We start from the raw sequence: 21,617 nt of genomic DNA on the forward strand, positions 1-21,617 counted from the left end.
GTAATGAAGCTGTGAAAACAAAACACGGTGAAACTCCCAGTTGTCATCCCTTTTTGTCTTGCTAGCTAGTGTTAGCAACTAAATCTGTTAAGCCTTTGGCACCGAAGTCAAGCTGCATTAATATATTTTATACTGGCCTGATTAAATGGTACCACTTGGGCTGTGGCAGGTAACTCTCATAGAGAAGTGGTGATGAGTGTGCATTGTAATTACTTGCTACATCTGATCTTAGAGTTTGACATAAGAATTGATTTTGTCAGAATTTAGCTGTCATTCATTTGGTTTCAGAAGGACATAGACTTAGAATATTGAACAGATTGAATAAAGACTTTCTGCTCCTTTTACCCTGTAGGGTTTCAAAGATCTTGGTAACTGGAATCTAATGGGTTCCCAACAAGAGTGGTAGAGGCAAGAAAACTCTGTCCTTTCCAAGCAGAGATAGTTTTCAGAGGGAATACCTGGTAACATGTAACCAGGCTCTGAGTAAGTTGTGGCAGCTGCAGAACAGCAACAGAAGGTACAAAGTAAAAATTGCATTGGCCAAAGCAGGATTTGGCCAGACCAGTGAGAAGTGTTGTACAGTTATCACACTTCTGGTATCAGTATCACTGATGCATCTCTGAGCACCTTCAGAGACTTCAGAACTTGAAATTTTAATAATTGATTCTTCCATCTTCTAGGGGAAATGCTCTTATGAGTTTTTGAAGATTTTTATTTTTTTTTTAATTTGACTTGTGTCAGTGAGTGCAGATGTACTCCTCTGTACAGAAACTACTGAGACAAAGCCAAGTTACATAAAGCTTCTGGATATGATGAGATTTGTGAAAGGGTTTTGGGGTGAGCCAAGTTTTGTACACTGGTGTCAGATCTTCATAAAATTATTTCTCACACATCCTTTTCTGGGTCAGCTTGTTCATTATTTCATTGGAGTGAAACTTGAGGGCAGGCTTGGAAAAGCAGGAAGCTACTGCCAATCCCACAGACAGCTTTATGTTTTCTGACAGAAACCTTGAACCACATTAAGTAGGAAGTGGGAGAATTGAACATCTGCTGCATTTTACTTCAGCTAGAACATTTTAATGTGGCATGTGGCTTCTTTTGTAGGTACAGGTTAGAGAATCAAGCTCAGTGGTTGTACATTTCTTCAATGGTATTAGATTAGCGTGGTATCTGTAGGCTACTGTACATGGAAATAGCTGGGACCATTTTCATTTGCTTTTGGTGGTATAAGGCTTTTGGGACAACGTGAACAGAAGATATTCAAATGAATTTCAAAATATAGTGCCTGGTACTTAAATTAGGAGGTCTGGAAATTCTAGTGTATCTTTTATGGTCTTGTCACTTAAAACACAGAAACCACAACCTGGCCCTCCAAAACCTTTCAGAAGTAGTGAACAGCTTTGTAGAAGACTGATAGTTATCAAAGCAAAATAACTGTCTGAACCTGTGGCATTCCACAACGCGCACCTCCTAAATTTATGTTCATTTGATCTCTAGCACTTCTGATTCTCCTTTGCCTCACTCGAGTTTCAGTATTTCGTTCCTCACATGAAGAACTGAAAAGAGTGAGAGAGTTTGACTGAAAAATTCCTGGGTTAGTAAATGGATACAGTAAAAAGACAAAAAGATAGGGGAAGGGAGTAATATTGTATTAAGAATAGGGAAATTTCCTACAAAATGCTTGAAATAATTGAATAAAGCGAGACTAGCATTGCTTTATTGCCTTAGATCTTGACCCTTCCATATCTAAAAACTCAAAGAGGTGGCATGAATGCTTTCTGTCAGAGCCATGGAGTTAAATAGGCTCAGGAACTTGAACTAGAGGGCGAAGTTGTTCTGGTTCCTCCATTGACCTCATCGATAAAGATACTGAAGAGAACCGGCACCAACAGTAAGCCCTGGGGGACACCACTAGTGACTGGCCTCCAGCTGGATTTAACTCCGTTTACTGCTCTCTTTGAGACCAGCCACGCACCCAGTTTTTCACTCAAGGAAGCGTACACCCCTGGGTAACATTGGGTGTAACCTAATGAAGCACACACCCAATTCCTTGGGTTTCTGATGGGACGTCTGCCACTCCAGGTGATGTGATCTGGAGCTGAAAGTCTCAGAGAACTGAGACAATAGCTTGTTTTTTTTCAAGGAGATGGAGGAACTCAAGTAGGTTAAAAAGAAAACGTAAAAAAAAAAAAGCTCATTTTGACAGTGAGCAAACTGTGAAATTCCTAGCAAGCTCTTCAAAATTCAGGAATCATACTGTGCCTATTTGTGCTCTGGCGGTGTGTGTGCAGAGCATGGGTGTTCTTCCCCGGAGTCAACACACGCTGTTTGTTTAGTGTATGCACTTCTGTGGACCTTTCTGGGGGGATAGGGATGGGTGATTTTAAAGAAGAGGAAAAAAAAAAAAAAAGGGCAATAAGGGGGGAGGTTAAGAAAGAACAACTTGTCATGCAACCATTTTTTACAGCTTTTGCTGCCATTGTTGTTGAAAAGAGAGGGGCGTGAATTCAGAAAGCTGGCCTGCTCTCATGAGCTGCTTGTCCCATGGGAGTCCAACTGTGAGAAATTTTCTCTTTAAAGCAAACAAACAACAACAAAAAAACAGGTTTGATGCTACACTGGGTTTGTCCTGTCGTTAGCTTGGGTTCTGCTTCCCAGTTTGAAGAGTCCTGTTTTACTCTGTATTTTCACAGCTGGTAGAATGATTAGGCCATAGATGGCAGGGAGAGAAAAGGAAATAGCAGTAAATCTTATTTAATGTATAGGCACTTTAAAGCATAGTGCTTGTTCCAATGCTGTTGTTTCATTCCACTGCTTTGCTTTTTTTCTTAAACACTTTGCCTCTCCCCCTCCTTCTGTCCTCTTATCTTGCTTTGTATCTTGGACATGGCAACAGGCAGAACCGAGTAGAAAGTTTCCTTTCATTCCCCAGTGGGTCTAATCCCTGGATCACGCGGAGCAGCCCCTTCTCTGCTGCAGCTGTGACTTGTCCCCGTAAAGAGCACACTGCCAGCAGCAATCCAGAGATTTCAGTGCCTACACGCCTCCCTCTCCTCTGCCTTGCTCCTTCCTGCCTCTGTTCTTTCTTGGTCATCTGGTTTGGTGCCTATTTTTGGGGAAGGCACAGCTTGCGTTTGCTTTGAAGGGTCTCTAGTGAATTACTGTGTGGTGTAACTAATTTAGTTAAGTGTCTCTAAAGAGGCTGTGATTAAGTTGCCAGTTATCTCAGAATGGCACTACCGGATGCCTCTCTGTGTCTGAGACTATGTGAACAAGTCTTTCTTTTCTCCAAGTGCATCAGTATGTTGTTGCTCTGTCATTGTGGTCTGGAAAATAGCTGCTGGTAAGGTTCTTCTAGCTGGGGATGGAGGGCAAGGAAGACCTGCCCTGTCTCAGATTTAGTGCAGTTTCCATTTTCTTTTTTCCGGCTGGCTGACATCACTTGTTCCTCATGCACAGCCTTCAGGTGGAGTGGGGAGCGTTTTCCCAGTGTGGACATAACCAGGATTGACCCCACATCGTGCACATGTGTGGGAAAAAAAGCTGTGAAATGTGCCCATCTGCTCCCTCCCTTCTTCCCATAAAATAGCAAATCTTCCACTTCCAAATGGTTATTTTTTAACATACCCTAGTGCATCTGGTTTCCCTGTGAGCCGGCTTGTCTAGTACAGCTGCTGAACCCCCGATCTGAACACAAAATGCCATTCACCCACAACTGTCTGTGAGCCTTGCTTGGGAGCTGCATATTCAGACCTTTCACGTTCTCCTTTTTCAGGCTGGTTTTCTTTTTTCTTTAGTCTTTTCTCATTATGTTGTTTAATTTCTCATGTGTTCTTAGACCTCCGTAGTGGTGATGTTTACAGAGGAACAACTGCAGCAGATGTTTATAGTTCAGTAGTCTGAGACATTGATTTATAATGAATACTTTCAAGAAAGGTACATTAACCTCTGAAGTCAACAATTACAGCATGACTTAAGCATAAGAAAACCCTTTTTTTCCCGTATCTATAGGAGATACTGTTTGTCTTACTTCCTCAAATATAATTTCAGAAATATTTTGTTTTGACTATGTCGCTGCCAGTTGTCATTACTCAGAGTTCAATCTTCTCTGAATGCTTTCAGCCCCTGGCATGAAAGGCACGTTGCACCAAGCAGTTCTGCAGCTCATTGCAATCTTTTCAGTTTCTTCTAAACTGCTTCTCCTTCTCTGCTAATTTTTGTGTTTGGCTGCTTCTGGTTCTCTGTTTTTATAAACGGAGCAGAAAGAAGCACTGTATTCCAGTTCGAAGATTTTACAGTACTGGGCTTACAGTTCCTTTGTTATCAGTTCCTATTCAGTTTTATTTCTGTTAGCCCCTTTGGTGACCACAGCTCTTTTAAGAGAGTTCTTCACTGGGTTGGCCTCAGGGCTTCTCCAGGCTTTTATTGAGTGTTAAGATAATTTAAAACTCAGCGAAATAGTATAAATAAGTTTCAGCGTGTAGATAAAATCCACAATGGGCACTCATTAGTGCCCGGGACGTACAAGTCGAAACAAACAAGATCAATGAATGAATGGCTTTTAGTCTGAATTTTTGGTGTGTTGTCTTCAAATCAGAATGGGTCACCTGATAGAGCATAATGAATTCTTTGAGTCTTTCTGATGCAAAGGGATTTAGATCCTTGAACACTCAGCCTAGCTTGGTACTAGGGGATCCTGAGATCTGCCCATGGATACAGCGTTCCTGCTGATGGCAGTGGCACTCCCCACCTGGCAGTGTTGCAAAAGCTGAAGCAGGTTGCTGCTATTCTTCCTTCATTACTCTTCCTTCATAACTGGAAAATTTCCCCAATAAAGATGTTTTTTGGAAAAAAAAATGCTTCTCTCTTGAAACTTTGAATATAAACTGCTCTCTGGGAAGTTGCACCCTGTTCTTCAGGCACGTGTGTGGTCACGGTTCTGGCATTGGGGAGAGAATAGTGAAAAACAGAACATTTGAACAACGAGGAACATCTTTGTCTGTACTCCAGTTTTAGCTCTTCATGAGCTCTGAAGCTGAATGAAGCTGAAGTCCAATGTCATTGGACTTGCTCATCTGATTGTCTTCTCAGGACCCTTTCCTCCCTGCTCTTGTACCTGTATGGTACGTTTTTTTCACATTGCACACCATCAGCACTGTCACTGGACTTGTACCTACAGCACTGGCTTGGTCTTTAATCCCCTTCAGTGGATGTGCAGGGCTTTGAGGTGCTGCTTCAGGTAAAGCCCCAGGCTAAAAGAAGTCCTACAAGAAATCGTGTCCTGCTCCGTGTCTTGACCTGTCATCTCCCTCTTAGCAAGTGGCTTCGTGTGTGTGCATGCCCCTTTGGCCACTTGCTGTAGCACAGATGTATGCGCATGTCCTCCCAAACCAGCCCTTGCCTTACTGCTTGACTCCACAACAAGAGTCACAGCTATCTGGGAAAAGACAGGTGAGGAAAAATGGGATCCTTCAGCCAAATAGCACTGGCGTTAAAATAAATGTTTTCTAAGTTGCCAAGAGTTTTACACACAAGGGAGGCTATACAAAATTCAAAGCTGTATTTTGACTGTTTGGCAGTATCTCTTTAACTGGTAACATCTCCTCTTCTCAAATTTTGCCTGTGGCAGTCAATAAAACAAATTGAGGCTAATTGAATAGGAGCCATATGTGTGATAATTAATTGGGAGTGCATTCTGATTCAGTGCTCTGTAGTTCCCTGCCGAGCTAAAGATGCATTCACAACTCTAGTTCACTGAATCACTCTAAGAGGACAGAATAAAGACAGAAGGGAGGCATCAGAGAGAGAATGCATGCTGAGGCCATGCAGGAACGCAAGCAGAGATCAAAACCACAAGCAGGATAAATGAAAAGGGAAAGGGATGGGCAAAGAAGCAAAATGCGTGCAGCAGAGAGGATAGCACAACAGACATTCATAATCAGGAAGTCAGACCTATAGAGAAAAAAAATATCACGAGAACAATAGAAGAAGACTTTGAGAGATATTTGGAAAGGAAAGCAGGAACAAGGCAGAAGAGAATAGACTCATAAATCAGAAATAGGAAGCAAGTAATATTTTAAGGGCTTGTATGGATATACAGTGGCACTACATTTTTATAAGCTATTCTTCTAATGCTTAGCTTCCAAATTATGTAAATCCAATGAGAATAAATGAACTCATGAAATTTCTGTCATGTTGAGTATTGGAAACCTATTGAAATGTATTTACTGAATTTCAATAAGAATAAGTGTTCCCAGAAAGTGTTCATCCTATTCACTTGGATAATGCAGATTGCCTCCTGTTTTAGATTTAACTGAATAAAATGTTTAGGGGCAAGCTGAAGTTAGGAGCAGTAAACTCATACCTTTCTTTCAAGAAGATGCTTACTCAATGAGCTTCTGTCAAGATGGAAAGATGGGAAAAGCTGAGATCCCAGAGGAGATGTTCAGCAGGAGTGTAACCATTGAAACTGAGGTGATGTGCAAGTTGTGTACAGATTGCAGCAGGGAAATGCTACGGCTTGCTCAAGTCCTGGTTGTGTCCTGATATGCAAGGGTATATACTAGACCCAAAATGCCTGAGGGCTTAGAAGAGCAAAATGTAAAATCTCTCTCACTTGGCTCTGAGATTATGCAAAATGCAGAATTATACCACCATTGCCACTGAGAATTGTCCCTGAAGCTTTGTGTGAATTGGCAATAGGTAAATACTGGATGAGTGCTGGAGAAATACTATTTCTATCAGAGTTTGCTCTCAGAACACCACCTAGTTCAACCACGTGTTGGAGATTTTTTCAGTCTGAAAAGCTGTAGGACTGCCATAATGACTGCTGGAAGTGATCAACATTCTCCACAGTCCGTGGAATTAGTGTGTATATATATATATGAAAGAAATTAAGTAGCAAGGTAGACAGCTAAGATGAAAACGGGTATTGGTGACATTTTGGTAAAGCGTTTGTGAATATTTTGAAGTACACAGATACTCAAATAGCTAGCTTACAAATAAGAGGTGAGTTTCCCTGCTAAACCTTTGAATGTCAGAGCATTTAGGTGGGCTGTTTAAATTCGTGTTTGGCCATTCAGCTTTTGATCTCAGATGCACATCTCTCACTTGCATCCCTTTTGGTGCAGAATGACACGAGCCTTGTTTGCAGGAACAGCAGGCTGCAGAATAGGCTAAAGTCTTAAACAATCTCAGAAATAGTTTCTCAGAAAATGACCACAAACCAAACCAAAACAAAAAACCTACAACCATGAATCTCTCAGAATGAATTATAAAAGTCTTTTAAGAAAGCAAAGGAAGGAAGCACAACAGGAAACATGATAGATAATAAAATGTCCCCATGTTTTAAAAGGAACCTTCAGCAGGGCAGTCTTTAACAAGTTTTTTACACCTTAGCCTTCCCCCAGTTTCCTAGCATGCAATCAAAGCCACTTTTTATTTTGCTAGACAAAACACTGGGGGAGGGAGGGAGGGAGGGAGGGAAGGAAGAAAGAAAGCATGAAGAATAAAATTTAGAGTGAGTGATCAGGAAGGAGAAATTGTTCCATTTTTGAAAAATCTTTCCTTATTAACATGAATTAAACCTAGGGCATGTCTTCCATGCAACTGCCCAGAAAACCTGGCCATGGTTATGCACGAAGGGGCTGTCAGCCTTTGCTGTTATAATCGTGCTGAAAACATTCTGCCTTTTAGATGAAATTGATTTAAAACAACTTGGGCATCCTCACACGTCCAATTAGTACCATCATTTTTGCCTCTGGTGTCCTTCAAATATTCATGGATGCTTGCTTATTCTGCTGTTTCCTTGTTCACCCCCCCACCCCTTGCTATCTTAGCCTACTACTACTGTGTTTTTAATGTTAAGCCTTCCGTTTATAGTGCCAGCAGCATAAGACATTCAAATGGAAATGCTGAGGATTTTTTCCAGACTCCATGAATAATCATGGGGCTGCAGCATAGTAATGTTCCTCCCTGTTAGACTTGTCTGTTAGATGTCATGGAAAGATGGATTAAAATTCATTGGACACAGACAGACGAAGAACTTTGGATCTACCCTAGAAATGCATCTCGTGCATCCCCCAGAGGGACTGCTTTTCTTTGTTTTGTTCTCTTTCATAGCAGAGATCCACTCCTTCACAGCAGGAATTCTGGAAATCTTGACTTTGTGTTTGGGGCAAAATCCAGCAACAGCAAGGCAGATTGTGTTCATTTATGTTTATCTTCTGGAAATGAGCAATGATCTTTTTTTTCCTTTAGTTTGCCTAATTCTCACCATCTGTGGTATGTTCCCAGGCTGCCTGAATCCACCTCAGCCTCTTTTCTACCTTTCTAAGGAATTTCGGAGAGCAAAGCTGAAGAAGACAGTCTTTCCAGGTTGAAAAACGAGGCAGTATTTTTGGACAAGGAAAGTATAGGAAGTGACTTCATCTTTTTGCAAAGGAAGCAATAGTTATAATGACATGAACAGTGGTACGCAAGGCAGTAGATTATCTCACTGTCCATATAGATGCTAGATTAAAAGAGCATGAGCGAGTTCCTGAAATATCTAAGAAGGACGTTGACTTGAAAATTGAAGATGTTCAAAGACAATCACTTGCTCTCAGGGGCAAGTGCCCAAGGACCTGTGCTTGGTTTGCATAGAATAATGCAGTTCAGGAAGAAATCCAATTACTGAGCTAATTATCACCTTGGATGAGTGGTAATAACCAGATTTCAAGCCAGAAGCCACTGGAAGGAAGCCCAAAGCACCCACTTGTCCCAGAAGTTTGCTGTAGGGGGTTCTAGCTGACAGCAGAAAGCCCAGGAGTAAAGGTGTAGCAGTTGGAGCATCAGGAACAGTGTATTAGAGTTTAATGCTATGCAAATTCCTGTTGGCTTCAAGAAGGTGCAAACATAGCTTCGGTTACTAATGATTGTGGAAGATTTTTACCTAGGTGTATTACCTGACTGAATTTATTGAAGTAAACTGAATTTTAGGACAAAAGTAGTTCACCATTTGCTTTACCAACTGTACATATTGCCTTTGGTCTTCATAAAAATTTAAAACTATGCTTCAAAATATCAGTATAAAGCTTTGAGTTTCTCTAGTACTATCCAAAATGGTGAATCCTTTCATATCTTGTGTCCCGAGGCCCATGTTTTCCCTCCTCAAGAAATCAATACTGTGCTTGGAATTGGGGGGAAAAGCCACAACAGAGCCTGGTTTCGTTTGATTTGGGAGAACTGCACTGCTTCCTTCCCTTCTTCCTATTCAGGTTGCATTATCTCTCACAGAAAGACCTGAAGCACTCGCAATTTCCCTGATTGTTTCACATATCTCTCTTAAAAGGAAAAAAAGGGAAAGAAATGGAGCCAGAGCTGCATACTGGGTGAAAGGACTCCTGCTAATATAGAATGGAATTTTCTGAAACATTACTTGATTTGTGTTGGTTTCAGTATGCTTCAAGAACATAAATACTTTACGGCTTGATAGAAATTTGGAGTGAAGAATAGTATTGACTTGTACCCCATTCTGCCACACTGATTTCAGAGAGACTGAAAGTTAAAAAAGAGCCTCATAACCTTAAAACATACGCGGTTCTGAAATCAGGAGCATTTCTCTGCTGAGAATAGAAAATTGATTAAATTCTGTAACCTAATCTTTATGCTTACTCTTGCATATGTTGCATTTGCAGGTGGATGTATGTTAGGGTAGAGGAATTCTGACAACCTTTTTGAAATATAATCGTTCTTTATGTTCCAAATTGCTCAGAAGGCCCCCCAGCGTTACCGTTCTCTGTTGCATAGGAAATGAAAATTGCCGTTACAATAAGCTCAGCCAACCAGAGGCAGGAAGATAAATAATACATCAAATAAAATGTTAATGTATGTAGATAATGTACTAATATTAATTACAAATAAGTCTAATTAACACTCATATTCTCACCAACTGTATTTCTTGCACAGTTAAGAACATGCTTTTTTTTAAAGCAAAAATCAGTAGGGAGGGAAGTACAGCAGTTCTGTTCCTCTTCTCTCTACTGCATGAAAGCCTGTGTGTAGTTTTTCTTGTCAGTGAGTTTTCCAGAGCTCTTGGGAACGGGATGGGTGGGCTGCAGAAGCTGGATGAAAAGACTTTCTGACATTAGGGACATTGGTGGCATCCTTCTCCCCAGGCAGCTTCAGCGTGAGTTTATAGCTTCAGCTCAGAATCTTCCAGCCCTTTAAGTAACTTGTATATAGAAAATGTACATGAAATCCTAAAGCACCATTACCAGACTTGTATTTCAGGAAAATAAAGTACGTTTACTGTAGCATTCCTGTTAGCTGAGGCTTTCACTTGTACCCTGAAGGCTTGGGAGATGCTTTGGACTCGTGGTGCTGAGTATCCCTAGCCACCACAGCAACCCCTGTTGGACACAGCTTGCCCACAGTGGTTTACTTGTTCCTTATCTGCAGACTTTGTAAATATCTTTTGTTGCAGGTAGGTATAAAAGCTCAATCCAGTCTACCTTACAGTTGCCCTCCGTTCTGTGACCATTTTTCCCATGTGCTTTATATTCCACTGGTAGAGTGAAAACCCTGAGCAGGGACTGTGCCATTCCTAAGGGAGACAGAGTTCCCCGTGTATGGACTGAAGCATAGGATTCACTCATTTTTAAGAGATAAGAATGGCCAAGGACTTTGTCATTGCTGTCTAGGTAAATTCGAAGCTAATTGTGTTTTGTTTTTTCCTTTGGTAGATGTTATACACCCACAGCAACACTTTCACACAAACAAAACCCTTTATGTTGAGCTATTGCCCTTAAGGCTTAGAAGGGAAGAGAGACTGATTTAGTATTCTTCCTATTCAGTGTTGTGTTGGCACCCAGCTGATGTGTTTCTGGAGTCACTGTATAGGCACACTTGGAATAAACTGAGGACCAGGTTAGGAGTATGAATTGCATAATGGTATAGAATGTAAAGATATGTTTAAAATAAAATAAAAACATGTATTTGGGAAGAACTGACTGTACAACGTGTCTTTGTTTCCAGCACCAAAAGGTCGGACCATTCCAACACAAGACTGGCAATTCAGATCGAAAAGGATGCAGGTATGGCCTGGGAGTTTGGGACATTTGTTTTGCTTGATTTGTAAAACACGATGTATTCACTCCAATATGACTTAAACTGTAAAGTTAAAGAGATGCAAAGGGTTTAAATGTTGTGTGAACAAACCGGAACATTTTAAATGTAATAGAGTGCCTCTTTAAGTCGTGTGCCTTGATAAGTAAATTTGCTCTTCAGTTACATGAAGCTGATTAGATAGGTGCTGGCATGCAAATCATATGGTTAGAAACAGCCTTTTTCCTTATGTGGAGCACACAGCAGACATAGTTAGACTTAAAGGTTGGCTGTTGTCAGGAAAACATTTTGGAAAAAAAGCAGCAGATTAACAGCACCCCTACCACTAAGCAGTTTGGGTAGACAGGTATCTCCTGTTCACTGGGGAGAAGCCTTTCTGGTGTGTGGGAAAGGAAGAGAGGGAGAAATCAGAAGGGTTCAAAAAAAACAAAACAAGTGAGTAGGCCTCTTCTCCATGTAATGGTTCATTAAGTGAGCTCTGATCCATGGCAATCCAAAACACCTTCCTGCATTGCACCATGCAATTCCTGTGAGACTGGGGAATGAGAGTGTTTTTTGACCAGTCAGTGCACACGCATTGATACCTGAGCTGATGCTCTCCACCACCTAGCAGGTCAGGGTCCTTTCCAGCAGAATCTGACACCCAGATTTTCTGCCAAATCCTGGTCCCACTGAGAGAGGCCAGGATTTCATAAGGGGGGTTCTTCCTCTTTCATGTTCTGCAGCTGATTTTATATTTCCACTGAGTTGTCAGAGGCTTGTACTGTGGAGATATTTACCTTGTAATTATTGTTGTCACATTTTTAACCTCCCTTTTTATGCTCATCCATTAGATCAACAGCATGCACAAATACACATCTTCAGGTGTAATCCAGGGTGTCCAAGAGGGCAAGAGAAGTGTTAGCAGTTCAAGGCATATATAATGCTTTTTCATTATGTATCATTTCAAGGCGAAGTGTTAAGATGTTTCTCGAGGTCATTCTGTCATCTGATAGCCATAATCTCTATTATATATGCTAATTATATATGTTAATTGTATTTTTCAAAGCATAGCTCAAGCAACGTGTTCTTTTTGTGTGTGCTTTAAAAAATATTTTTTGACAAACATACTACAGAAGTTATAGAGCTGAGTGTATCTGTATGGACATACACACCTGTGTATCCACGCATCTGGGGCTAGATGCATAATGGCCATGGTGATGAAGATGCACCTACATTTAAAAAGTATTAGAGGTGAGCCACTGATGCCTTATAGAAAAAGGATATATTTCTCACCTCAAGCATATATATTATGTGAAATAGTACAAGCACAAACCAATACCACGTTGGATTAGTTGGCACTATGTTAGCATTTGTGAAAGGTTTGTTCCCTTTCTCTAATTATCATTGTAGAGTGCTAATTTTAATACAGTTAAATGCCATAGACCTCTGAGATTGGACTTTTAGACTGTGACATGTTCTTACCTAGACAGTTGGCCAAAGCAATGTATAACTGAAGAGCTGATGCTATTTTTAAAAGAGAGTGGTAGCAATTCTCATGTTGAATAAAGTGGGTTTCATTCTTTTTCAATATAATAAATGTGTGTTTTTTTTTAAGATATGTGCCACCATCTTAAATACTCAAAAGACACTTCATGGCTAATGAAAAATTCCTGGAGGACTAAAAGAAGTAACTCCCAGTAAATTAATGCAAAGTGTGTGACAAGTTCTTTAGTCAGTAAAAATCTCAGAAATTTAAATGTCTTAGATTTTTACATTTAAGCTTATGTTCTGAAATAATATGATTTCTGGTTACTTAAAATCAAGAACATAAGTTAATAGTTATTAACTTAGCTTAGCAGAGTCTTTCAGGGGAGATGGAAAAACTTTTGCTGTTGTAAAACACGAAGGAGGTAATTTGGTTCAGTCTGAACTATGTCATCACTAGTTTGATGTTCAAATTATTACATTCTTCATATTAGCCAAAAGCTTCGGTCCTGATTCTCTAAAGGTCTAAAAGGCATCTAGGACATGCAGTCTGTATAAAGTATCATCAGAAAGATACCACCTAGCCAGTGGAAGATGCTTTATGCAGAAATAAAAAGGAACGTAGGACTTTATGCAGAATGGCTGTTAGTTAGTTTGTTTGCTTAATTAACAAATGTGTACTGCTCTGGTTACAGGAAATGATGACAATAATCTCAACTCCATTTTTTATGAGCATTTGACAAGATCCCTGCAGGAGTCTCTTTGTGGAGATTTGATTCTGGGCCGCTGGGGAAACTACAGCACAGGAGACTGTTTTATTCTGGCATCAGATTATTTAAATGCCTTTGTGCACTTGATTGAAATTGGAAACGGCCTGGTCACCTTTCAGCTTAGAGGGCTGGAATTTCGAGGTAAGGATCCCTGATGATGTAAATCACAACAAAAACTGTCTGCCTTTCTTAACCTGTCACAGCTCTGTAGTAGGACATAAGAGTTTAAGAGTATTTTCTCTCTTTCTTTTTGTAGATATTTGTCTGTGTCTAAAAATACTATATTTCTTCTATCATTATTTGAATGACAGTGTTTTGCAACCTAGATATTAAGAAATTTAGAGTCATGTTCTGAAGTATCATAAGATGTTCAGAAACATATTTCTTTGGTCACAGATCTTTTTGGTTACACTTAGTCATGTATTAAGATTATTTCTCTCCTTCCATAACCATGAAAACTGAAGTTTCTCTTTAATTGTTCAACTTCCACACAAACTGGTCTTCAAAAAAAAAACACCAAATAGTGTAATGACTCTTCTTATGGAAACTATCCCATGTGAGAGATCACGCGAGATGCTGGTGGTGAGATGGTCTCCATCACAGCGGACCATGCGGGGAGAAGCAAGTGAATCAGGGCTTCATTTCTCTTTTATTTAGGAAGATCTGACTTCAGCTGTTCAATATATTCCTCTGTCAGGGCACTCCTCTTCAGGAAAAGACAACTGCATCCCCCTTCCTAAATGTTGTGGTATTGGTGAGGTCAGTTGCTCATGGTATCATACTCCTGTCCTTTATTCTGTTGTTCTGCATCAAGTAGGGAGTAAACCCACAAAGCTTTTAAACAGTTTTTAAATTCTCTGCATGCTATACACAGTGGCTGTGTCTGTTGCTTGGGTTTGTAACCTTTCAAAGATACCTCTTTGCAATCGCAGATGCCAGGAGTTTTCAAATCCTAGAATAAACAGCTTCCCAGGCTCAAGGGCTGAGCATCTAATGGGCGACATGCAGAGGAGTGTATAATCAAGGCAACTTTTCAGCAAGGTTGAGAATGAGAAAACAGGAGACAGACTGTCTCTTTGAATGCACTTAGGTGTGGGAGGGAAATAGGAAATAACATGCGTGGGCTCAGGTCTTGACTCTGCGACAGACTCCCCGTAGGATGTTGAGCAGGTTGTGGTACATGCTTGATGCTCACTTTCTTTTCTGTATGCTGGGGAGGAAGATAAGAAAAGTTATGTGGAAAACAGTAAATACCTGAAAAATCTCAGTATTGTAGCTGGTGGGATACTTACTCAGTACAGGGGCAAATTATAAGAAGAAAAAGTCACTAGAAAGGGAGATAAAGAATTTGGTTATCAGCCTAGTAATTTCTTGTTGTTCCTGATGATGGTGATGTATGTGTGTATCTGTGGCTTTCTTCAACTTCAAAGGCACCTGTGCAAGTATAATCTTCTTGAGTGCCCCCAGGGTATGCAGTGGTGCTCCTATGTTTGAGATAGGTACTGAGGTTAATACCTTATAAAAGCCACAGGTAGAGAGGGGTTTTTTTCGGTAGTTTTGGAACTTGCTATTATTTCTTTCATGTCCAGGCCAGACAAATGCAAATCTGTGTTGCTCTACAAGAACAGTTAAATACTGTGGCAGTTCAAGTCTCTTAGTTGCAGTCCTGCTGATTTCACAGGCTGATAAATCTCTAAGATAATTGTTTTTTTTTTTTTTTCCTTCTTTTTTTGAAGACGGTTTTAGTGGATCTGTCATTTTGGTGCCTCTTAGGTTACTCAAAGTACAATTCTTTATGGAAACTTTGTGAAGTTAGAAAATGTTTCATTCATTTCTGCAGATCTGAAAATAAAAGTGACTTCCAAGATAGTCTAAAAAGTGATGTACCTTGGAAAATGTTGGCATTAAGTTTATTTTTGTTGGGATTTTGAGTAAACAGGACTTTGAATAAACAGGACCACGCACATTTCCTTTAAAATCCTGATTTCACCAAATTATCTTTGCTCATCATCCTTTTGTGTTAAAATAGTTCATTATAGGATTTGAAATAAATAAAAGAAATCTCATGCTTATATTGTAAGAGTTTATTCTTTGTGCAGTTGCCACCTCCTGCTGAGTCCTTCTCCCCCATGCAGTTTAAGAAAAGTAAATCTTGCAAATACAGATGAAAAATATGAGAAGATGCTCAAACCACACTTTGGCTAGATAAAAAGCAGGAGGGCTTAATGAGCTGAAAGTTGAGTAGTGAATAACTGCATAGGTGTGTTGCAAGGAGGACTTTGAGACATCTTTGTTTATTACCAGCCAGGTGCCATTTTGTGTCTGAGTCGAGAGCAAAACTTCAAAATTGTAGTGTGCCACCTCTGTATTCCCTAAAATCAGTTTGTGCAAACAAATGGGTCTGTGAATTGACATTTCCGTGCTGATTGCCTAATACTGCTTCTCTTTTTGAGCAGATCTAACATGTCTGCTCTCTGCAGCAGGTCTTTAAATTCAGTTTGGGCTGAGACTCTGCAGCCTGTCATATGTCTCGAGTTGCCTTTTGGAGCCAGATGAGTTCTTCTCATCAATATTCCCCTCCCCAAGCTCTCTCATGTTCCTCAGGAGGGGGCTGGCAGCCTTTGAGGGAGTATTCTTACCGACCATTCAAAGGACCTCAATCCACAGGACCAGCAGAGCAGCAGCAAACATGAACTAGGAAAGCACAGACAAATTACTGAGGGGGGAAGAGGAGGAGAGGCGTGACAAAAATGGGAATGGAAATCTCACCTAGACTACGAGAAAAAAAAGTGTGATTATTTTTTGTCCTTGTGGACATTATAGGTATGTGAAGGTTTCTCTATCTTTCAGAATATTTGCTCAAGATAGAGAAGGATACATTGGGAAGAGAAAGTTGGGTGTCTGAAGATTCAGATTACATTGTAAACAAAAACAAAACAAAACAAAAAAAAACAACACTAATAGGATGGAATAATGGAACATACCTGAGGAGAGAACAGCTTGAACGAGTAGTATTGGACATGTAAGAGTAAACCCCTCAGGACCATGCAGAGTAGGTGCCAGAGAAACCACAAGAATTTCAAGGCTGTTTAAGCAGAAACAGATGAGCCCAGAGGGGAAGCAGGCACGAGCTGGATAAGATGGATCTGCCTGATGCAGACAGTAACGAACGTTTTGCAGACTCCAGACTGTGGGCAGGTAGTCTGCTGTGTGCCCAGTGGACGGGCTGAGGTGGTGTGTCGGCACCAGGGTGCTGCTTTTGTCTCCAGCTAACCCATAAGGGCTGCTTTGCTTTAGATAAGTCATGCTGCAGGACCGTGCCCTTTTGTAACAGGTTACATCCTTGTGTCATCACGGAACTGGGCTGCTCTAGTGGGGCGGTGAGTTACGTAGAGAAGACAGTCTGACTAAAAGGAGCCAGAAGGTCTGACCTGAAGGCAGAAGCCGTGTGAGGGGACAAGTCAAGGGCTGCTCTCAGCTCTGTGAAAGCTGAAACTGAGCAGAAAATCTTTCTTTAGAGGTTTTCTTTGTTCTTTCCTTGAGCAGGATCGATGCCTGCTAGGGCAGGAAGTCAGACCAGGCTGCCCCAAGCAGCAGGAAGGACCATCTCCTGCCCCAGCTGGGTAGGGTCCCATTTCAAGTCTTGCAAATGCTCCGTGGTGGGTGTGGGGTGCAACTCAGCAGAGTAGAATTTTTTCTACATGCGGGAAGAGGGCATGAAACAGCTGGGAGAACTTTGGAGCTTACAAAGCCAAGAGGCAGTTGCTGATAAACACTAGGCTTTCAGTCCATGTACAACCACATTTCCTCTGCTTTGTGCATCTCATGTTCCTATTTTTAGTTGTCTGGTCATGTGCTAGTTTTTACGTAGGACCCTGTTTTCATTCATTGTACAGATTGGTTTCCCACAAAGAGGGAAAAAAAAAAGGGCTAGAGGACAAACGTGAGGTCTGTAATTTCTGAGCTTTGGCTGCTTGACTTCTACTTCAATTTCAAGCGTAATTTTAATTGAGGGCCCTAAAAATCTGCTGTTCCTTAAATAAGAAATTCACATTTGCTTGGGAAACGAGTGAATCACAACAGTGTTCTCTGTGTCTGCAACTGTTTTCTGAGCAAACCAAAAGCAATATTTGCATTGTGGAGCTCTAGCCTTTCCTGTGAATGTTTCTCATGCACTGGCAATGCTGCCACAGCAGCGCCCAAAGAAGAGGTCAGAGTGTCTTCCTGATTTAAGTGTACTGAAGGCAGGAGAGACCACCTCACATATTTGCATCCAGCTTAATTAAGAGTTGGCATTATAAAATGACTGATTCAGATTCCTTTCTAACTGTGTATAATTGAAGCACGTGTCTCAGCTTTTAAATGAAAAGCATCTTTGCAGTTGGGTAAGAAGACACAGATTGAACAAACTGAAAGAAGAGAGTTAGCAAAGCTGGCATTCCTCTCATCCATCTTTAGTCCTGTTCAAATTGAGCATCTTGCATGAATTAGTTCTTCACTCTCCTTTCAAGTGATGGAGAGGGGATGTGCCTCCATCATTTGGCCTGTGTGTAATGCAGGGGGAAGGCTTAAATACCTCCAGGTACCGAGAGGAGATGCTCATTCCTACCAAACACAGAGAGGGTATTGATGAGCTTGGGGTTGGTGAAAACTTTCTGCAAGTTTTGGATTGTGCAGCTGCACATTAGTGTGGGGGAATCAAGCCCTTCAGTAACTTAACGATGCTGTCTGTGCTAGACCACAGTGGTACGCTAAAAGCAACCTGCCAGAAGAAATACATAATGTATCATTTAATTTGAAAGGGAGAGACAGGGGAAAACCCACAATCAAGGAACAAGCAGAAAGAATGTCAAAATATCTACCTCCCGCAAGTTCCCTGTAGAACGAGGAAGCCTTAAAATATTTTCCTGTTTAGTCTGTGCCTCGACAAAATGTCTTTTGGAGAACATCCAGTTAGGTGTAGCATGTGCAGAAATTACTCATGGATGATGCTGCTGAAATCTTGAGGAGCTGTTTTCTAACTCATTCCGGGTATTCTTCAATCATATAATTAACTTCTAAATCTCTGCTGTGATTTTGTTACTGAACGTTGCACGTGCAATATTCACGCTTCACTTGGAACTTCATTAGATGAAGCAAGGGAAGAAGCACAGAGCAAGCACAGCTGTAATTGCACGTAGTGGCAGGCAGCTGTGGCAGCAGGATGGGATTGCCGGTGGGGCTTTCTCTTTGTTAGCTAGTTTATTTTCCACACAAAATGGCGTACAAATGCAGCCAGTTTAAGGTATATGCTTTAGGCACAGTAATGATGTCTAAGAAACAAGGACAGTTACTCATTTTGGCAGCGTGTGGATATGCTGTATGGTTTTGTTACAGTAGCAAGTACATTACCAGTGCAAGGAGTATTTGTTGGTGCTTGGTTTCTGTGTTTGAGGGCTCTATAGCATGAGCGAGAATCAATCATTATTTAAAGACTGGTTGCAGCATTCACTTTTTACTTTTTCAAATCAGTTCATGCTGTTGGGAAGTAAAAGTTGCCACCTTCATGTCTTTCATGAGGCCATGCTTGATGTATGTTTGGTGACTGCACAAAACCATCAAAAGATATTGATAAATTACAAGGAGTTCAGAGAAAAGCAGCCATTTTTAACACGTCTCTTTCGAGAGAAGGTTAAAAGAATTGAATGCACATTGTTTGCAGGAAAGAACAAAGGCTGAGAGACACGATGTTCAGAAATATTATGGGCATGAACAGAAAGGATGCAGAAGGATTTCTTTGATTTAATCACGGTGAAGTACTTGAAAAGACATAAAACAGGGAAGACAATACTTTACATTGAATGCAGGAAATCTGTGATGTAGAAGCCTTTCTAGGTGTACAGTAGTGCTCCAGCAGTGTAAACCAACTCTGCATTTCAAATAGGCTGAGAATACTTTAGTTTCTTTAACATAGGCTAGAATAAATATTCGATGCCTTTTTTCCCTTTCCTCCCTTGCACAATCTTACATGTATATATGGGTGTACTGGGGAAGACTTCTGGAAAGAAGGAAAATGTTCTTAGATGCTCAGTAGCCTTTTTATTGAAAATATTTCTTTGTCAAAAACAAAATATTGCACTGCATTGCACTCCAAAAGAGGTGACGTGGGAGATTCTCACAGTATTTGGTAGCTGCAAGTTTAACAACCAACATCCCTTGAGAATGCTTTCTTTCACCTGGGCTTTCACAGTGTGTCTTGGTGAACCAAGAAGAGGAGAAGTTTTTGAGGAGAGGTAATATCTGTTGTTAGACCAACTGATCTGCTTTGAAAAATGGGTTATTTTGGGGGTATAAAGGACTTGAAGCTGTTTAAAACCAGAGCAGTTTTATAACCAGTAGATTTGATGTTTGAGGAATTATTATTGTTTTGTTTTGTTTTTTTTTGTTCTGAGTCCTGAGATTTTTCCTTGAGACAAGCTGAAGTTCTCACAGTTTATAGATTGCTATTTCTAATAGCAATTCTACAAGGAAACAACCTGGAAAGAACCAAAACAGGTGGAAGTTTCCAGAAGTGTCCAGTTCCACAATCCTTGAGTTTTCATCTGGGAGCTCAGTTCACCCCTTTTTGAAATATTTTTTTCTTTTTTGTTTCTAGAACAATACAATGCTTGGTTTGGGGACAAATAGCCTTTTGCTGTCTTTTAGCTCTTTATGCTGCTTCTGGGTGATAACTTGCCACCTTTTAAGCTGCTCTGCTGAGTAGAAAAGACGTGTCAGGGGTAAAGGAGCCTCGTCCATTAGAATTTAAGAATACCCAGATTTACAGAACTCGATGGAACAAGGTCACTGTATTATTTCCACTGTAATGTGTTTATTTGTAAAATGCTACTGATTTTGCAAAACAAATGGTGAACAAACAGGAAGTTTTGTGAAGTCCTTGGTGAAGAGACCTCTGCATACCCTACCTTGGGCTTCAGTCTGTCTTCATGGCTCCCATCTCTGTGTCTGGCTCCATCCCTCAAACTTAACACCTAGTTAAATCCCTCAGTCCAAAGCTGGTTGTTGGGGTCACAGAGTTTAGAGCTTGAAATGCCTAGTGCAGGAGAATGATTTGTGATCTCAACATCTGTGGAGTGGAGTTAGTGTGTGAGCCCTGTGAGCCCTTTCGTAGTACGTTTGCACCCTGGGTGCTTGTATGTCAGCAGTCCTAGATGCTGAAGCTATGACAGCCTTCAGCCACAATAATTTATGTGCATTCTGGATGTGTTGTTAAACTGGAGTGTTTTATAGCAATGTTTTAGTTTTATAAATAAGTTTATAGAACTGCTTCTAGAAGTATGTTGCTGTGTTAGAGGATCCTCTTTCTGGCTTTTCAGTACTGAGAAATGCTTTTCCTCTCACTCACTCAGTTTGCAGAATTAAATGCAAAAGCATACTTGGATTTCAGCCTTAAATTCTAGAAGGTTGGATGGTCATTAGTTTAGGTATATATTCTGAATCCTCTTGAAGTGAGATTACCGCCTTCAGTTCCAATTTTCTCATTTCCATTAGGGTTATGCTAACAGGCCACAAGTTGGTCTTCGGGTCCTGATGTGTCCGGAAAATATAAAGAGATCCAAGTTCTCACACTGGTTTTCTCCTGAGCTCACATAGATTGACCTTGCTTTGTTGACCTGGCACGTGTTCTTGCATTGATGACTTTTTGGCAACCATCCAGTGTTAGATATCTTACAGATGAATCAGCCTCATCTGTGCTAGCAAGGGTCACAGTGAATGACTAAGCCCAAGCGGAGCGGGAGAGCTTATTTTCTTTCTGCCGCAGAAAAAAAATGTTAAAAAAATGTTTTCCTTCAGATTTCAAAATGACTGATTACCAGTGAAAACATTTTCCTGTATGTTAATATTTAATGGTACTACACTTAATTATATTGCATAACTGAAGTGCACGTTCTGCACCCTGCTCTTCGGTTTTATGAATAATTCTCTCAGAATTGCTTGAACTTGATCATTTTTGGAGAAGCAATATAAAATTGACGTTTTAATCATCAGTTTATAACATAATATATACGAAACTTTGGGGTCACTGTTCTGTAAAAGATGCACACAGATGCTTAACTTCATTTACTGTCACTTGTCCCTTTTGGCTCCATGCATAACACTGAGCACATGCTCGTAGTCCTTGCACTACCAGTGTCTAGAGTAATGAACCAAAAGGGATTGAGGCAGGCACTGGTAAAATGAAAATTTTCAGTAACGTCTAAATTTGTGACATTGAAATCCAGCCAGTGCCTTATG

The 21,617-nt window shown here is 40.6% G+C and overlaps 1 protein-coding gene across 1 annotated transcript in view; it reads left to right on the plus strand.

Moving 5' to 3' along the window:
• Positions 1-21,617, plus strand: part of PCNX2 (pecanex 2) — a 151,908-nt gene that overhangs the window by 102,923 nt on the left and 27,368 nt on the right. The window contains exons 24-25 of the mRNA XM_068676779.1: positions 11,017-11,075; positions 13,269-13,484. Of these exons, the coding sequence (XP_068532880.1) occupies positions 11,017-11,075; positions 13,269-13,484 (275 nt within the window). The remainder of the gene's footprint in view (positions 1-11,016; positions 11,076-13,268; positions 13,485-21,617) is intronic.

This window comes from Anas acuta, chromosome 3 (assembly GCF_963932015.1).
Source record: "Anas acuta chromosome 3, bAnaAcu1.1, whole genome shotgun sequence".
Taxonomy (NCBI): Eukaryota; Metazoa; Chordata; class Aves; order Anseriformes; family Anatidae; genus Anas; species Anas acuta.